Source organism: Botryllus schlosseri, chromosome 5 (assembly GCF_051294905.1).
Source record: "Botryllus schlosseri isolate E-star chromosome 5, Bs_hap1, whole genome shotgun sequence".
Classification (NCBI taxonomy): Eukaryota; Metazoa; Chordata; class Ascidiacea; order Stolidobranchia; family Styelidae; genus Botryllus; species Botryllus schlosseri.
The window spans coordinates 15,485,941-15,506,026 of NC_137240.1; the positions used below are offsets into that span (position 1 = coordinate 15,485,941).

The 20,086-nt window shown below is 40.7% G+C and overlaps 2 protein-coding genes and 2 long non-coding RNA genes across 4 annotated transcripts in view; 1 reads left to right on the top strand and 3 right to left on the bottom strand.

Annotated features, from left to right (window-relative positions):
• LOC145439196 (uncharacterized) overlaps nt 1–20,086 on the bottom strand; it is a 51,793-nt gene that overhangs the window by 20,197 nt on the left and 11,510 nt on the right. The gene's annotated exons all lie outside the window — the stretch shown is intronic.
• Nucleotides 36–5,159, top strand: LOC145439187 (uncharacterized). Its single transcript, XM_080316680.1, has 6 exons — nt 36–955; nt 1,146–1,307; nt 1,583–1,609; nt 1,748–1,785; nt 2,574–2,742; nt 5,009–5,159. Exons 1-6 carry the CDS (start codon nt 938–940, stop codon nt 5,048–5,050), a joined length of 456 nt encoding a protein of 151 aa, XP_080172806.1. The 5' UTR covers nt 36–937; the 3' UTR covers nt 5,051–5,159.
• Nucleotides 12,984–15,445, bottom strand: LOC145439188 (uncharacterized). The gene is made up of 2 exons (XR_013915113.1): nt 14,659–15,445; nt 12,984–14,314 (listed from the first exon to the last, which is right to left on the bottom strand). It is a non-coding gene; the product is annotated as an uncharacterized LOC145439188 (long non-coding RNA).
• Nucleotides 17,539–19,517, bottom strand: LOC145439195 (uncharacterized). Its single transcript, XM_080316686.1, has 7 exons — nt 19,363–19,517; nt 19,216–19,305; nt 18,992–19,077; nt 18,829–18,937; nt 18,640–18,763; nt 18,510–18,580; nt 17,539–18,454 (listed from the first exon to the last, which is right to left on the bottom strand). The coding sequence occupies exons 1-7, from the start codon at nt 19,432–19,434 to the stop codon at nt 18,347–18,349; spliced, it is 660 nt and encodes a 219-aa protein (XP_080172812.1). The 5' UTR covers nt 19,435–19,517; the 3' UTR covers nt 17,539–18,346.

Genomic DNA, 20,086 nt, shown 5'->3' on the forward strand with positions numbered 1-20,086 from the left:
TTTCTATACTCGCTACCGATACCATAAACAACAACACTGTTAGAAAAATCCGTAAATTTACACCTTTTTGAGCAGTAAACGAGTTTACATACGTGGTCGTAACGAAATTTACTGTTATTTACGCCGTAATCAATTACGGACACGAGATCGTAATTAGATTCACCGAATGAATCCGTAAATTTACACCTTTTGAGCAGTAAACGAGTTTACATGCGTCTTCGTAACGAAATGTACTGTTATTGACGCCGTATTCAATTACGGACATGAGATCGTAATTTGATTCACCGAATCAATCCGTAAATTATTTCATTTGTCACACGTATGGGTGGGCATTTCTTGTGGCCAAGAAAGAAAGATTTTGATAAAATTGTAATTCCATATACAATAGGGTTACATAAACGCGTAGAGTATTACGATTTTGCTAGTACGATTTTATCACGGCGTGTCAGAGATTGCTGACAATCAGCATTTTGAAAATAGGCATTTATAGATATAGGAATTCAATATCGCAACAATCAATAGTTTCAAGTTGACATAATTTCAGTAGGCCAGCCGTTCTAATACCAAGTAGGCTTAAGAATAGATTGTATGGTGGTACATCGACTTTAAGGCTTATAATCATCTTTATATTTAATCACAACAGGAGGTAATCAGGGGCAAAGTCACTCAACTCGCAACTGTCATGGTTGAGTGACTTTCATCAGGCGGGAAGCCAGCGATAGTTCTTTTGTTCAATATCCCAGGGGATTAGCGAGGAAGATTGAGGTTAAGAATTGCCAGACTGGAAACAGCGGTTGTTTTCGGCAAACAGTTGCGGGTGTGACAGAAGGGTTTCTTTCATATAATAAGGAAGATCAGTATATGTTGCCACATTATTCCAAGCTTACTGGTAGGGTTGATGGAAAGGAACACAACATTCGCATGATGGACAGTAGCTATGGTGTCTCATTCAAAAGTAAGTATGAATAGCTATCCTTATATTTTGATATAGATAATGCTATGTCACTACATTACTCGGTCGTGATTATATTGTCTGTCGCAGACAAAAGTTCAAAATTCGTTTTATTTCAATATTGAGTTGAGAATGTTTGCAGACAGCTATATTCACTGTTATCTTTTATAAAAGGAGCCCGTTCTCTCTTCAGGGCGTTGAAAAGGTGAAGTCACTGAGGGTTGTCACCACGATGGAAAGAATTTCGACAATATGCAAAATGCTTCAATCGCAATCATATACGGCTTCTATTGGCATGCTCGAGCTACTATGTTCATACTTTGATGAGCCAATCTCACAAATATTCAGGCGAATGGTAAGCAAAAAGCCTTCTTTTATTCATAGTTGTTAGTCTATAATTCTCGTTGATAAATTACCTTTCAGTGGAGAGACGAGTATACTTTCAGTAAACGAAAAAATGTCTACTACTCAACTCAAATAATTACAATAATGATTAATTCAGATTCGCGTAGTCGAATCATTGTAGTCATTTGTTGCCGTTCACCATTGTTTGACAGATGACTCCAACAATCAAACAAGTCCAAATGATGTCAATGAAGGTGTGTTGTAATAATCCATATCTGTTTTCAGGAAAGTTTTCAAGAAGACTTTGTGGAGGCCCTGATTGGAATCGCTGGCCTTTTGGCCTGATATATCAGGTGAGCAGCGATGATTCTCCAAGTTAAAGTAATTTAATAAAAAATAATTAAAAAATAAAATATAGTGTGAGCACAGGACACCGATTCCATACAGGGTGGAGGCGGCTCCAAATCATCCATTCTTGATCGCAATCCGTAAGTTATTGTTTAGATTGCAATGCAATAGTTTTGGAATTGACATTTTATGCTTATGACTACACCAATTCATGTCAGCATGCGTTATATAATTTTAGGAATTAGCGTGGAAAGTTAGCGGGAATGCATCTAATAAAAATCACAATTTGGAAGTGATTCGAGTGGATTCAAGTCAAGTCGCGAGTCAAGTCACATTACCAATTAATACTAACTAATATGACACAATTAAAGTAGGCGCCAATAGTTGAGGAGTATATAAACTATAGTCGAATTCATTTTCAATAAAACAATAGGTTTGGTTAATGGTTAAGGTCAGAACAGAGAACAAAAACAGATATTTTGCTAATAAATTAATTTACTACTTGTTAACCACAATGTAAACCGTAAGCTTCGAACACTTCGTTTGTGGTCAATTCATTTGCGAGAGAACAATGACGGCTCAGTAAAACACACCATAATGGAATGATTGGTAGCTGTCACTGGTTACACCAGCGTTGCGCGAACAATCCGAACATATGCAAGAATGAATTATTTTCATCGACACCGATAACTTTATCACTTGGAATTGACTCCTGAATTTTGCTCCGAGTCACGAGTCAATCCACATTTCTGATACGTCAAGTCAAGTCGTTTTAGCAAATTGACTCGAGTCAAGTCAACTTATACAAAAAGATGACTCGAGTCAAGTCTTGACTGGAGTCATCCCAACACTGGTTTACCATAACCACCTCTAAATTGGTGTGATTTATTAGGGCGCTAATCTGACTACAATACCCGTGCATTTTTAGGCTCGACCGTCCACTGTACAGACAAGTTTCTGATAACCGCCGAAAATCTATCATTTATTCGATGAAATCCTCCTACTCCGCAGTAGCTTATTTCTTCGTCTGCTTCTATGTCTTCAATATGGAGTGCCCAGAAAAAGCAACAGCTACATTGGAGTTCATGCATGCAAAGGTGAGCTATGAGTGAGAGTGAGACCACAATTGAAACAGATTATACTAAATTTAATTGATACTAATTATGCACCTGGACTCCCCGAAACACGTTCTGATCTCGACTATGCCTACCTTTATATGCTTTACAAGACAACAACTTCTATCTTTAATTATTGTCCCAAGCAGTCTCTGATGCTACTCGAGTTAAAGTAATCAATTACATAATTGATGCACCCCATAACCACTAGAGTACTTGTGTAGAAGTGCTTCACAGTGGCCAAATCGCGGGCCTGTGAGAGTGACCCACGGTGTGATTTTCTAAATTGGCCAACCCTGGTCTACGTAAATCAGGGATGACCAAACCGTGGCCCGCGGGAAGGTTTAGACGGGCCTGGTAAGTAATTCTTGAAGTTAGTTATAATTTCAAAAAATTAATTACGCAGGTGATTTATTGTGAACTTGCGAGGCCAAACAAAAAATTGATCAGCCTGGTTGCGAAATGCAGGATGTTGATGACTGAAATAGGAATATAACCCAGTCCTTGCCAAGCCAAATGAGCCTAGCGCTATACAGAGGCGACCCACAATATTTCAAGTGCCCTTATTATTGACCGAATTCATTCATTAACTTCGAATAGTTTTTGCGCTTGGCGCGGCTATGAATTCCGGATTTTAATAACATAATTGTTATCGATTTTGATGCGCTGTAATATAAGTCTCGTTTTCGCCGTTACCTAATCCGGTTCGCTCTAGATTGGACGACTACTAAAAGATTATCAATATTGAAGTGGCCCGCGCAATGGTTTGAAAATCTTATGCGGCCCTTCGGCTGAAAAGATTGGCCATCCCTGACATGAATCGTACTAGAATACACCATTACTATCAGCTGGCAATCGTTTTGATTCTTTGTCCCTATTAGTAATATCTAGCCCAGCGGTTCTCAACCGGGGGTCCGCGGACCCCTGGGGGTCCGCGAAGCAATTTCAGGGGGTCCGCGAGACCTCTAAAGTTTTAGAATGGTTGATAACCTAATTTTTATTCTATTTTTTAATTTGAGAAAGCATGAAGCAGTTTCGCACCACAACTGCTGAAACCTCATGACTCATATCATCAAAATGTTGTTTTGTTGGGGTTTGTGGAAAAAATAAAAATATGGAGATAGTAACGTCAATCAGGGTGACTTCGTAATGTCTGCGGAACCTTTTCGATATGAAGTTAGCAGTCGTTTGAACAGTCGTTTGAAATAAAAATTTCCGAAGTATTTCCATAATTTGTCGCAATGCAGGGAACAGCTTCTTGGAGGTACAGAACTTTAATATACAATTGAATAGCATATTCATATTGATATGGACCCGAATACTTTCGGCTGACACTCGTCATAAATCGGACAATGATATACCTGCTCTTAAAGCTCGGCAATCAGATTTTGAGCATTCTTATTGCGGATTCCCTATCGACAAGGCTGATTTTTTGATGAACAAGGAGTGTTTTGTTGCTATCAAAGCATTACACTCCAACCCAGAAATTCATATCACAAGTTATATTGGTATGCAGCCTTGTCTTGTTAATGTTCAATTGTTCATGGTCGAAAATGTTTGCTCGTAAATATATATGTATACCCGAACAGAACAAATCGTTTCATGACAGTCTTTCTCTGGTAGGAAAACTTGGATCCATTCTTTGGAGCATAAAATTTGTCTATACTTTTAGATTAGGATTTCACTTTGACGGTAGAAACTCTCTGCGGGCCGATGAAAATGCCGTTGCAGGCCGAATTCGGCCAGCGGTCCGTATGTTGCCCGTCCCTGCGCTAGATGCTGGACGTGATGTGTTCATAAAATATGTGTTTCTTCATTTTGGTGCCATAAATGTTGCGATCACACCAAAAGTATCGTCGGAAGCGTTATGCGTTAATATTGCATTAGCCTCCATCTATCTTGGCGGAAATGGTTTTCGGCACTCCTCGTTCATATCAAAACAAAGCCGTGGATTTTCAAGACACGACCACGTACTTCAAGAAATACCGCTGCAATATTAGCTTTGAAATAATAACAGTCCACCAATTTCTACATAAATAGTATGATGTCATCTTCAAGAAAAATCATTATTTTGCTGTTTATCACAAGCCTACAGTTCATATTTTCACAAGACAGATGAAGGTTGCATCATAACAGAGCTAAAATTGTACTAAAACTTGAGGGGGTCCGCGAGGGTCCGTGACGGTCAAAAGGGGTCCGCGAGGCCAAAAAGGTTGAGAACCACTGATCTAGCCTATTTCATTTATAGGTACTTTGCTGGGATCGCAGAGAAGGGCACAAAGACATCTAAAAGAAGAAAAACTGACGTTCACCCTAAAGTGATAAAGTTTGCAAAGTTGCTGAAAAAAGTTCCATGAATACATCAATAAATGCTTCGACGCTGCTGCATCATTAATTGATGATTAGTGTGTGGGCCGTATTTTCATTGACTGTCTGGAAGCAGTTTTCAGTTTTACAATAGGGAGTAAATTTACTAACAAACCAGTAAAAAATCTTACTGGAATCAGTATTTAGTTTTACATTTAGTCAGTTAATTTACTAGCAAACCAGTAATAAATCTTACTGGAATCGGTATTTAGTTTTACATTTAGTCAGTAAATTTACTAGCAAACCAGTAATAAATCTTACTGCTGTAACACCGTAATTTAATTGACTTTCTGGAAGCAGTAATTACATTTACAAATGGCTGTAAAACTGCTGCCTGCTATTTGAGCAGTAAATTTACTGTTTTTTTTTAACAGTGAAGTTATATAGCAGTAGCCAGCACCTTAATCGCACGGATTTGGTTTTAATGATACAGTAAAGATATGAAGTCGAGATTGACCCCATACGCCCGCTCGATTTTTTACATCAGAAAACGATATCAATGTCATTGATTGGTTGAATAAGCATCATTCGCTGACTACGTATATCGCTCGTGATGTTGTGTGATTGCGGGTCAAGCTCACAGCAGAGAGTCACTAAATATTTACAAACGGAAAGCTGGATATTTCGAGAAATTTTTGGTAACAAAAATGCAAGTAAAACTTCTAAGGTTGTCATGGTGCATGTTCGTTTAGTGTTGATTTTTTATGCTGCCAGCGCCATGCACAGAGTGACCCACAGTTGAAATGCAATAAACTTGAACCAAAGATCTTGTAATTAAGTGCAAATTACAATTTACCAAAAAGGTTCACAGTGCAGAACTTACCAAGGTTCTGTTGTGAACGCGAACCTCTAAATTTCCGAGGTTCACACACAGAACACGAACGTGAACCTCACGTTCACACCATCCCTAATACGTAGCTGGAGCCACACATGATCACTACACAGCAGTATACATGCACCCACTGCAATGTGTGATGTGTCAGTGACGTGGGGTCAGGCGAGGCAAGTGAGGCAGTGCCGCACCTATCTACTCGATTTTGAACATTATTACTACCAAAATCATGCAACGTGCCTATTAATTGTTCGAAAATAAAGCGTGAAAGGAGAGGTGAGGCATATGTGAGGCACGGTCGGGCCATGCCTTACCTGTGATAGCGCAATTCATCGTAAATATCATAGAATTTATAATATCTGATAATAATCGAATGTAATTGTCGCTCTGATTCCGATTCGACTTCTCTATTATCAAAGTATTCGGCGGTAACATAACGTTGCGCCACAGGCCTACATTTTAACAGTGACTACAGAGCTACGTTATCAATCAAGAACGTCAATAGCTATGGCGTTGTTTGTAATTTGAATTTGTAATTGTGAATGACAATCTGTATTTGGAAACCGCATAGTGATACAAACGTCGCTATATCTCAATCTCTTTGATCTATCAACGTATCGTCCAATCCACGATTTCGCGGCGGGTACATCGAATTCGGGAGTGCTATTGCTCGCCGGAGCGACAGCAACTTAAATTTGAGGGGGTCGGAGCGAGCACCAAACGCTCAATACACCACTGTATTAACCACTCAAAGACATGTTTGTACTACAACAGAATAATTATACTGGTCGTGCTGAAGATTATTAACAAGTTGCCGCAATTAAATTAAGCACAAAAATACAAATTTTGAAAAGAGCCATATCTTATGCCCAAAAGAGCCATATGTGGCTCGCGAGCCATAGGTTCCCGACCACTGCTATACAGTGTACACCGTTTGATTGTGATGTCATAAGCACAAATTTCTCGTAATCATTTAGCCGTCGGCAATAGACCAATGGTTCCGTTTGGTGTTGGAAAGTAAGCAGTTAACAAACATGTGTTCAACTAGTCATTTGTCTTTTAGTGATTTTTGAGGAAACCGCCGCGATAGCTCAGACTTCTTGAATCGGTACTTCATACCCGACGTTAATAAATACCGCAATGCACATAGTGACGTAGCCAGCCAGGGTCGAAACAGCATCCATGATGAAATCGAAACCCTTTTGTTTTAAGATGCCGATTTTATGTCCAATATTTCGCCATACATTTGCAATTTAATATTTTGTTATTAGTGATGCAAATTAGCGACAATAGACTGTGTATAGCGACATACGATCTGAGGTTACTGACATCTCATGCAGCCCATGTGCTTCTATCGACTGTGTGTGGTGTGGGGCAGGCCTGATACGCAGTAGGCTGGTGCGCCTGCTATCATCGCTGATCTGAATTACCGCTTCTGCAGCAGTAGCTTTACCTACTCTCTCCCCAATACTGTTACATTTAGGTTGATTATCGTTCGTAATGTCATGCTGTTTTTGGGCTGACACGAAATAAATTCCAATTTGCGTGACAGGCGGCCTTCCTAGCGGCGAATAGACTATGTGACCAAATACTATTTTATTCAAATCCAAATTTTTTGACGGCAATAACTCCGCTTCTACTGGTTGGAATTGAACCAAATTTGAAGAATATCGTTTTTATAGACAATACTTTCATCGGGTGAACAGAAAAATTTCAAATTTTTCGTTATTTATTTTTCTCGTAGCAATGCGGCTACTGGTTGGAATCGAACCAAATTTGGTGTGTAGGCTTAAATTAGGTAACCTAACGATTTTATCAAGTAGCCAGTACGATTTGAGAAAAAAGTCATTTTGGAAGACCCCTAATGAACAGGGGTGTACGAGTTTTGAGCAAACGTTAAAAGGGTGTACCACTCCGAAAAAGGTTGAAGAGCACTGGTATAGGCTACGATTTTACGGACATGTAGGCTATGACATACAGAACGCGCACACCACAGTTTTATACCTAACACAGATTTACAAAACATGTCTGACGCACGCGATTTCGAATGATGGTGAATAAAAAAAATTCCTCCGCGTGTCGCAGTTGTAGCCTACTACTGTAACCAGAGGTAGTCAAAGTCACTTTGACTTTGGCTGCCACTACACCAGTTTCCAAACCAGGCTTTTGGTTACGTAAAAATTATAGTGCGAAAATATCAATTTACTACGGCCTGTGAAAGCTACGATTAGTGGTGCGACGTAAGTTAAACAAGTTTTTAAAATTGCGTCTCAACTACAACAGTTACACTGCCCTTAAATTTCCTATTTGGTTTATTTCAATTATTCTACGTCAGAAAAATTAACAATTATTCACGATTTTCATTCGCACTCATCCAGATTTTTCATTCGCATCATTCGCACCACCTACGCCATTCGCACTGCAATTTTTTTCATTCACACCGGTGCGAACCGTCGCACAGGTTGAAAAGCACTGAGCTATACCATATGGTAGTTGGACGGCGACGGAAGTGGACGAGTCGGACGTAGACGCCAGAGTCGAAATTGACTGAATCGCGAGTCGGACCGCAATTTGCAACACCACGATAGTCGCAAACGCAGCGAGTCGCATAAATATTTGTGCGAGTCCTCAACCCTGCGAACATCAGTGTATACCAGTGGTCGGGAACCTTTTTCGAGCAAAGAGCCATATTAGCCCAATATTTTCAATTGTAACTCCGAAAGAGCCATACACGTCAAGCAACTGTTACGTCACAATTGACCATCCATGACATATTCGTAGCACTAATTAACTAATATATGGGATTCGTAGTGTGCGCTATATTTTTCTGCCTGCGTGGGTAGGCGGAGCCAAACATGATCACTACCAATGCGCAATTGCGCAGTGCTGACACGGTCTCCGCGCACAGAAAATCGCAGGTGCACACAAAAAAAAACGAAGTGATGACCTTTTTTTGGTCATTACGCACTGTTGTCAAAGGGACCGCGCAGTGAGCGGGTGAGTGCGCGCAGACTCGTAAAAAACTAGAGGGAGCATTGTTCACTACATCATTACATTCCCACCATGTGATATGTCAGCGAGGGGGGTTAGGGGAGACAAATGAGGCACTACCTCAGATGTCGTCAGGGATGAGTGAAGGAAAATTTTGAATCCTTCGATGGTTATTGTTATCGTCTATTGATGTTTGTGAATGACTAGATCTTAAACATTTTTATTCACGGAGTTTTCATATTTATTGTTAGAAAATAAAGCGCGAAAGGAGAGGTAAGGCTCAGATGAGGCGCAGACGGGCCAAGCCTCACTTGTGACAGCGTAGAATTTATAATCACTGATGTTAATCAGATGTAATTGTCGCGCTGATTTTGAAAATCCAAGTCTTGATCGCCTTCTAAAATATATTGTGATGCGTTACACACCTACATTTTGACGGTAGTGCTAGAAAGCTACTAACTAATCAAGAAAATGTATAGCGTTGTTTTTCATTTGAATTGGTAATTAAGAATGTCACTTCCAAGGCATTTAACTTCTAGGCGTAGATCAGGAAGACAATGTGTATTTGAAAACTGCATTGTCGTAAAAGTGTCGCCACGTCTGCTATTCTCATTCGTTGAACAAGGTATCGTGCAATCCACCATTTCTTGGCGCGCGATGGTGGGTAGATTGAATCTGCGTGTGGTGTTAGTCGCCGGTGCGACAGCAACTTAAATTTAGGGATTTTGAAAAGATGGTGGTCCTACCCCTAACCATGGACCTAGATCCCATACAGCCTTGTCTTCTCAAAGACATGTTCGTGCGGCCACGAGAATAATTATTCTCGCCGCTGTGAAAATTCACTAGCAAGTTGCTGGAATATTGATAAATTCGGTGCAAAATTAAAATTTATCAAAGAGCCATATCTTATACCCAAAAGAGCCATATATGGCTCGCGAGCCACAGGTTCCCGACCACTGGTGTATACTGTATCTGTATTGATTTCTTTGATACGAGCTATAGCGGACAAACGAATGGCAGTTTGGCGTATAGCCTGGGGTCCGAAGATTCATTCCCGCCCATCCGACTCAGATATATTGTGATCACATGTATCCAACACGTCACTGGTGAATCTATGACGTAACATTGAAACTTACGTCCCAGCATAGTGTCCTATATATGGTGTCGACACAAGCAAATCTCACGGCTCAGTGAAATTGTATCACGTCACAATTTCCATTTGGCTACAGGCAATTTGACGGTCATTTTTGACCAGGTTCCCGAGCATTAAATTTGGTAAAACGGGTATCAATCGAAAGCTGACTCTGCACTGATGACGAAAATATAAATTTTATTCCGTTCGTGGTCCTGGAACTCCCACAATCAGCCTCGAATTTTTCATTGTTATGGAGATTGGCATTAGGACGCAACAATGCTGTCTGGCGAAACGAGAGAGTAACAAGAGAGTAACTCTCTCGTTTCGCTAGACAGCATTGTTGCGTCCCAATGCCAATCTCTCGTTTCGCCAGACAGCATTGTTGCGTCTCAATGCCAATCTCCATAACAATGAAAAATTCGAGGCTGATTGTGGGGGTTCCAGGGCCGCGAGCGGAATAAAATTTATATTTTCGTAATCAGTGCAGAGTCAGCTTTCGATTGATACCAGTTTTACCAAATTTAATGCTCGGCAAGCCGGTCAAAAATGACCGTCAAATTGCCTGTAGCCAAATGGAAATTGTGACGTGTTACAATTTCACTGAGGCGTGAGATTTGCTTGTGTCGACACCATATAGGACACTATGGTCCCAGTGTCAGATAACGAGGTGGAAACACTATGGAATTGATCAGGAGCACCAAATTCTCTGAGAATGGCGCTAGTTGTACGTGTTCAACTGTTCATGCAGGTTCATGCTAGCACGTGACAGTTGAATTCCGGACTTCGATTTGAAGGTCAGATGTAATGCAGGATTATAACTTGGAAACAGGAAGACCCCACGCGAGGCTGACATTTGAATAGTAACATTGCGGGCTATGGAATTTAATATGAACACAGGAATTGAAGATTTTAAAACCATAAACTAATAAACCATAAACCATTAATAATATATTTTTATCTGCTGAGAAGACGATACGATAAACTAGCAGAAGCGGTCAAAGTAGTCAGGAAAGCTACTAAGTAGAAGTAGAAGTAGTGACGCAGAATTCCGAGCGAGATAGTGTATAATGGTGATGAGAGAGAGAGAGAGAGAGAGATATGGTATTCTTTTTCGCCTGCACCATCGACATGCTTTGACGACGGAGTTGCGATACGGCCCCATGAGGTCATCTAGTCTGCGCCCCCGTTTTATTCCTCCTCCATGCTATCCGTAATTGCTGAGCGCCTAGCAGGATAGCTGCGGATACCAATTTTTGAGTCTGTTGGATGACCCGGCCGGGATCGAACCCACGACCTACCGCTCGAGAAGCCGGACGCATTACCATTACACTATCTCGGTGCGGCGTTGATGTGTCCGGCTTCTTGCTCGGTAGGTCGTGTGTTCGATCCCCGGCCGGGTCAGACCAAAGACTCGAAATCTGGTATGCGCGGCTATATGCTACTATAGGCGCTCAGCAATGATATATATACAATGATTGGAAACTACCAGAGATGAGCGGATTTGAAATTTCTATGTCCTAATCCAATCCAAATCCGAACCTTCAAATCCAAATCCAAATCCTAATCCATAACTTTTTCATATTCAAGTCCATGTCCAATCCTAATCCGATTCCAACTGGAAATTCAGAAAAAATACCAATTTATGCAATGGAGGGATTCGAAAATTTTCTTTCACAACGAACGATTCACTTGATTCAAGATAACTTAGCAACCATAAGTACATTAATAACTGATCTGAATAAAGTTTGTCGCCATTCGCCACACGACATTTCAATCTCCCAGAAAATAGGTAAATCCAATCCAAATCCTAATCCGTTCTGAAAAAAATGTCTTATCCAAATCCAATCCAAATCCGACAAAATTTCACAAATCCTGTTTTTTCAAAACCTAATCCTAATCCATGCTCATCTCTGGAAACTACCGTGAGCTCAGCGTTTCAGCGTGTTCCTGGTCACGCTTCATCGCATACACAGTTGTGCTGTAAACAAAGGCTTCCTCAGCAATACTTCTTTGAGGAACTAGCGATGATATATAATTCATTGGGTATATTAATCAGTGGCAATTAGCGTTAACGTGTTGAATAGCTTTAAAAGCGCATTCCTTTCTCGCGTCTGGCATTTTTCTTCTGATTATGCTAGCGGACCGCTGCTATATAAACGTTGATTCACGTACACGTACTTCGTACAGTCGTACACCTAGTTCACAAGATAAATTTCGCGCGTCATGCGCGTATCGTAAATCCAATTCACACATTGACGACTCGCAATTATACGCAATCCCCGTGATGTAGCCTTGTGACGACCAACGAGGCTTATGTTCACACAGTCGCGGACGTTCAACCTTTGTTGCAAGTGACACAACCTTCATTCCAACTTGAGGTGTCGCTTTTCCATCATATTCCTACATCAATAACATCATATATAATTAAATATCAAGCAGACGTAGTTTTTAAAGTAGTAATTCTAGTTTTTTTGAGTACTCGAGTAGGTTTGCCTACTTCCGCGGGTGATTGTGTTTTCATACTACTCACCAAACAAAAACATCACAACTTGTTTTTTTCTGGGGATATCTAGATCTCCTGAGTTTTGAAGGTTTTTGAAAATAGCACGCACATATTCAATGGCCATTTTGCGGTAGTCACTAAGCTTAACCCTGCAATTTCAAAAGTGACTATTTCCAACTGACTTCGAGCGAACAACCAAATCTACTTTTAGAACTTTTTAAAAGTACTATACACATTTATATTTTCGCTACTTCTATTTGAACCTGAGTAAATCATTGTAGCAATACTTCCACTACTTCAGTAGCAACGTTGCATACATCACCCACCTCTGAAAAAAGTCACCTATCCATGATCATTCCACAAAATCTCGATGCCTTAGAATAGAGAATTGAATTTTCAGGATTTCATCATGTTATGTAAAGAAATGAGGAAGATACATACACTTCACAGATAGAACATTTACGAATACATAATTTAATCCTCAAATCCCTAATTCATGTGTATATGACCGAAATAATGATGCAGGCATTTGAAAAAAGTAACATTAATATGCAACTGTACAGAACTAGACCAATGCAAAAATAATCATGTGGACAACAAAAACAGTTTATGCGTGATTTGTTAAGCAATAACAGTGCTAGATATCAATTTTTGTCATCTTCAACTTGAGAAAGGTATTTGGATGATGTCCTTAATAATGCAGCAGTACACTCGCTTTCGTTGGCTCAAGAATGGCCAAATACGACCCGAACGATGCCGTATCTACTCTTGATGAAATCTGCCTTGTTTAGCTGTTTGTCCATCTTTGCTTGCTCTTGCCCGAATCATTGGTAGGATGGGGAACATTCTTTTTCCGTAATTTTATATGATATCAAGGTGTCACCAAATTCATTAATATCTGTAGTGCAGAATAAGGATTCGGCTATTTGACCGTACCTGTCCATGGTTATTAAATGCATAAATGGTTATCGAGACCCAAGAATTTTTTGGTTTTCTAAGTTGCTGTTCCTTCAGCACAAGAATCTATCCATTTTCGCATTTTAGGCAAGAAATCATTTTCCAGCCAGTCCAAGCGTGAATCGTCTGGACTGCAATATGGCTTCAAGTCGGCGTTGTAGCTGAACTTGGTTGATGTATTCATAATGTCGAACCACTTGTAAATACCTGCAAACCATGCAGAAGCTTCTCTAGCGTCACCTCTCCTGCTCGCATAATACGCGCAACACTATTAGACAGAAGCTGAGCTGCAAAAATCTCCCGCATCTTTGCCAAGCTTTGCATACGAAAATGTGCATCCGTCAATTTGCCGCATCTCAATTCCGTCAGTTCAAACAGCCGTAAAATGCCGCCATCGAATAAATTTACTATCCTTGTTGAGAAGTTTCGTACCACCAGTGCGGCTGGCGTGGAGGTTGTTGCGTACGCTCTTGGAACATCTTGCGATTTGCACTGAGTCCATCAGCAACAAACGCAGCTACCCGAAATCCACGATCCTCCAAGATGCCGACACATTTCCAGAATATAGGCATACTCGAAAGTCGAAATGAAGCCACCGACTTTGTTGCGCAGTATGCCAAGGGTTTGGAAACAGACGTTACCTGGCCACTGGCATAAACTTGGAGAGCGTGTGTAGCTGGTTCATCATCATCTACAGGTCTCGACTCCCCAAGATCAACGAATCCTACCATTCCGTCTTTCGTTGTACTGAATACAATATTCTGTTTCACTGAAAATGCAAAAAATCAGAAGTAGTTAGACACATGAAACATCACCGTGAACAGCATTGCTGAAATATTCGCGATGAAGTTTTCGACACAGCTATAAAGTCATGACAACACAATCTAGCCAATTTACAGGCAAATTTAAGGTTGGAATTGCTCCAATTTGCAAATTGATCGATTTGTGTCCTATACGCAAGAGCAAATGCATTAGACATTAAAACGAAACTCGTTTCATCAGCTTACCAGTCAACTACCATAGGAATCAAAATATATAGTCAAGGTAGCCCACCACTCTGTAGTGCTTATGCAATGATGAAGAGTAGGCTACAGTATAGAATCATTTCCTCACCTTTCAACAAATCAGATGAGGCGAATGAAGTTCGCAAATCTTTAAATCGTCTTTTTTTGTACAATTGATCCAGCCACGATCTTGACGCATGCTCCTTATAAATTTCTCAAGGTTTTCCGCCCATTCATATTTGGCGCCAGTGCAAAAACGTTTTGCTGGAACTTTAAACAAATGCGCATTGGCAGAGGTTTTAGCACACCCTGGTATGCAACACTATCTCACATCTGACGCAACCAACTATTCATCAATCAACTATTAGTGAGAAAAAAGAGTTATAAATATTATAGTAGCCTTCAATAAAATTGCTTTAGACTGTTAAATGGGTCTCATCGAATTTTCAGGTTGGCCACCCACCAGCAATAAGATTACTCACAAAAGCATCTTAATCAGTTTCGCTTTCAAGATATCAGATGGCGTAATTGATGCTTACAAATGTTCGAATCTCAATCTGTCCTAATTTTCCAAGCTTTTTTACGCTCATCCACAGGTGCAAAAACCTAAGCAGCTAGTCAGTACCTGAATATTGCGCATTGGCGGAAGTTTGAATAGACCTTAGTATGCAGTACTGTCTCACTATGCTCGCAAAACCTGTTAACAATCAACCAACAAACGAAAAACAGTGGAATAACTGCCAGCAAAGGTGATAGCAGTACTCCACCACGGCCAACATTACTCAATGAAGTGTATGCAGTCAACCTTATCCGCGCACACGTTGATTTCGGCGGGAGTAAACCTTACAGCGTTAGGGGGCGTGGCAGTTTCCAATCATTGTATAATGTATATATATCATTGGCGCTCAGCAATCACTGATAGCATGGATGAGAATAAAAAAACGGGGGTGCAGACTAGATGACCTTGCTATAAAGGTCGTATCGCATCTTTGTCGCCAAAGCATCTCGATGCTGCGGGCGAAAAAAGAATTAATATATCTACTATCTCTCTCTCTCCTCTACTTAAGTAGGCCTACGAGCCGGGTGCGAGTAGAAATAGTGCTTTTCGAAGCAGCCGAAAACGATTTCAAGTAGAAGTAGAATTTACTGGCTTTGAAAACTACTCAAGTAAGTATACCGGCAGTCGACGAGCATGTCCAGTGTCCACATTCAAGTCGAAATACAAACAATTACTACTAAATGAATACAGTCCACCTTCAAGATTACCGGACCACGACTGACCTATCGATCTCGCTTCCCATGACATGCCGCCCTATTCTTGTCGCTTTCTTTTTCTATACTATCTTCTTTACTTTCATTCAGTGTGCAATGTGCATGCCTCCTCTTTACATCGCCTAGGCCAAGGTGGGTGTCCGATTCCATAGACTACTCCTAGTCGCTTCGACATCTTCCTGTCATTTCATTGTATCGCATTTTTTGTGGTGTATTGAACTGATCAAATTGCTAACAAACCAATGATGATGATGCAAAGTATTCGTAAATACGCTCTATCATTGACAGTCAAAACGTTTAACTGACAAGCAGACGTTGCAGAGAACTGGGTTCATATTTATCAATTGCATAAGGATTCGACAGCAATATATGATGCGAATGATGGCTTTGTTATAGAGCAGTGGTTCTTAACTTTTGTACGCAACGCCTCTATCAGAAAATAAAACGGTATGCGCACTCCCCCGTATTATAATAAGGCTCGTGGTTAATTTAGCGATGACCATAACAATGACCCGTTGCGAGAGAGAGAGAGAGAGAGTCTTATTGCGACTCTCTGATTGTTCGAACAATGCCGATATTTCGACTTGGAGGACGGATTCTAGGTGGATCAGTGCCTGATCATTATTTTAATTTATATTTTCGAAATCGGTGCAACAGTGGCTTTCGATCAAGACCATATTCAATAATTTCTGTGCTCGTGAAGATAGCTTTTGGATTGCCAGAAATCCTACAGTCGCTTACGCAAATCCACTCTCCACTCCAGCCTCGGCGAAGCGGAACGAAGCTGCAAAATCGGTCGTTGCCGTTCCATGTTTAATTTCTATACTTTAACGCTCAAAAGTGGAGTAGGGGTTAAACCCGCTTAGAGGCCAAACGCCAGACGCCAAACGCCGAGCGGCGGCCAAATGTCTGTACGGCGTTTGGCGTCTGTTATGGTGAGACGCCGAGTAGCTATACGGCGTTTGGCGTCTGTTATGTTCAGACGCCGAGTAGCTATACGGCGTTTGGCGTCTGTGATGTTCAGACGCCGAGTAGCTATACGGCGTTTGGCGTCTGTTATGGTGAGACGCCGAGTAGCTATATGGCGTTTGGCCTCTGTTATGTTCAGACGCCGAGTAGCTATACGGCGTTTGCCCCCGATTGGTGTCTCGATAAACTGAGCAGAGGCCTAATCATTTCATGGTGCGACTATCAAGTTCTCGCAACTATGTGATATCTAAGATTGCAAGTTGTAAAATTTTTGTCATAATAAGCGGTGGCAGAATCCCAAATGATCTATTGCATGTTCAGCTGTATCAAATTATTGTATCACCGCCCACGGTTGCAATGAATCGAGTCATGACTCGACTCACTTTCTTAAAAATGGATTTACTCATTGTATGACTTTTTAAGAATGGTATATCGGGACTGATAAATAGGCTCAAACCTGCCTTTTATCTGTTACAATAACCATGTTTAGAATGGAAAAAATGAAGATAAAAATTATCCGAGACCTTCGATATCACCCCCACGAGTTCCACAGAAGTGATCTGAAGCTGAACTCTATGGGGAACAGTAAACACCATGACTTGGACTCGACCCATTGCTCTCAGGTTTGACTCGTTGGGGATTGCTCGGACTTGACTCGCCGGTGAATTGAAAACGACTCGACTTGACTTCTTGAAACCTAGTGAATCGGTTGCAACCCGGTCACCACCCCATATTTGTACACTCGCAATGAATTTCAGACCCAAGTCTGCAGATACAGCATGTAATGAAACCACAATATGAAATGGGCAACGAAACCACAGCAGAAGGCAATGAAACCACGGTAAAAGTCATCGAGAAATAAGAAGTGGAACCACAGTAAAAATGACTGAGAAATATGCATTGCAACCATAGTAAAAGTCACAACGAAATAAGCAGTGGAAACACAGTAAAAGTCAGAGAAATATGCAATCAAACCACAGTAAACGTCACTGAGGAATCAGCAGTGGAACCACAGTAAAAATGACTGAGAAATATGCATTGCAACCATAGTAAAAGTCACAACGAAATAAGCAGTGGAAACACAGTAAAAATGACTGAGAAATGTGCATTGCAACCATAGTAAAAGTCACAACGAAATAAGCAGTGGAAACACAGTAAAAGTCAGAGAAATATGCAATCAAACCACAGTAAACGTCACTGAGGAATCAGCAGTGGAACCACAGTAAAAATGACTGAGAAATATGCATTGCAACCATAGTAAAAGTCACAACGAAATAAGCAGTGGAAACACAGTAAAAGTCAGAGAAATATGCAATCAAACCACAGTAAACGTCACTGAGGAATCAGCAGTGGAACCACAGTAAAAATGACTGAGAAATATGCATTGCAACCATAGTAAAAGTCACAACGAAATAAGCAGTGGAAACACAGTAAAAGTCAGAGAAATATGCAATCAAACCACAGTAAACGTCAATAAGAAATCAGCAGTGGAACCACAGTAAAATTGACTGAGAAACAGGCAACGAAACCACAGTAAAATATAGAAGCATCAGAATTCACACCACAGTACATAGCATGCAATAAAAATCATCATCAGGATCAGGTATCCGCTGTCCCGGGCAACAGTCCTCGTGTGTCCATCGACCACAGCCGTCACACGCAACCTGGAAACAAGTTAGAATCAATATACCCGACGAATGTAATCTCGTAATTGCATACCCATTTCATGTCTTTTTTTGGGGGGTCTTGACTACCGCATTTAATGCAATAATCTTCCAATTCTTTCTCATCTGCGGGAGAAACATGCAACGTATTTAATATGGTTTTAACCTGACATGGACCAGCATACCCGTTGCATCAAGCAAAATTTGACCAAACTGCTGGCGGTAGCTTTCGCAAGCTTGTTGAGAATGATCAAAATCCAGGTTTGCATCGGGGATTGATAATCCAGTGGTTAAGTAGAGTTTGGCAGCCTATTAAGTGTCAGTTGATTGCAAATTAATTTTCTCAAATCTCAATACATGAACGCATCACAAACCTTCAAAGCAAGGACTCCACAATTAAATCCGTCATTTTGAACACCGGTCCTTATTAATCCTGTATATCTCGCAACTGATTCTCTTCTTGAGTACGTTCGTATAAATTCGCTGGATTAATACAGAAATGAAATATGTCTCTTGAATACGACCTCATCAACTTACTCAAACTGTTGCAAGACATTCCCATAGCGATCCTCGTGGCCCATTGGATCGTATAGTAGAACCATATTTGATTCAACGTCAGATACCTGAAAGAGTATATACATACATTACACTAATACAGAATATACTGACGAGACAGAACATGGGTGGAAGGGGTGAGAAGCAATGAGTTTCACAAACTTACAATATCAAGGTAGAATCTGACAGGTATGGAACATGCTTACCAAAAGAATCCAATGGTTGCCCCTGCCCACACCAGTTCCGCCACAACGAACATTAAGTGGCGCTACAAAAGATTTTGTAGCTGCTTCTTTCTAGAGTGAATCACTAAATTAGAGAATATTCAAAAGTCTTGTTACTATTACACATACTGTTTTCTTTTTGCCAGAGGCAAATTTCCCAGCAACAAACCAATTAGTAGCTAGCAGACAGGAAACAACCATTGTATGACCTTCCGACTGAAATTACAAGCTTTAAATAGCTTTCAGCAACAAAAAACTTGAGCAAGGCAATGACTTACTTTTTCATTGAGGGTCCCAAAAATTGATATACAGTCTTTGTCTTCACACCCAATCAGGCTTCGTAATAAATGCTTCGTAACGTGCAAAGGAGCAGCTTGGCCTGATGATCCTTGCGAGACCATAAACACACCATTTTTCGGATCAATACAAACTGCAGGAAGGGTTGATGGATGGCCGTGGGCATCTCGTTCATGTCTTGTCAAGCCATGAGACCTTGCATATGACTTGTCGCATTTGGTGCATTGCTTTTTACTTTTGCTATCTGCTGGTTGATTTAAACGACGAGTCTTGCTTTCCTTGTTTGGTGGCGGATTGCCACATACTTTCTGTAAATGACTTTGAAATGTACCACGTCGACCAAGAACTTTAGTGCAGGTATGGCAGTGGTAGTGACTCCTGCCTCTGGCCTGACCAATACGTTCCATACACTTCAAACGGCATGGTACGATATAGCCTGGAATATGTGAATACAATTAGATACACAAGGGTAAATCCATGTCAAATCAACCACACTCCTATCCACTCTCCACTCCTATCCAAGTAGTTGAGAGTGGATTATAGTGTATAATGATAG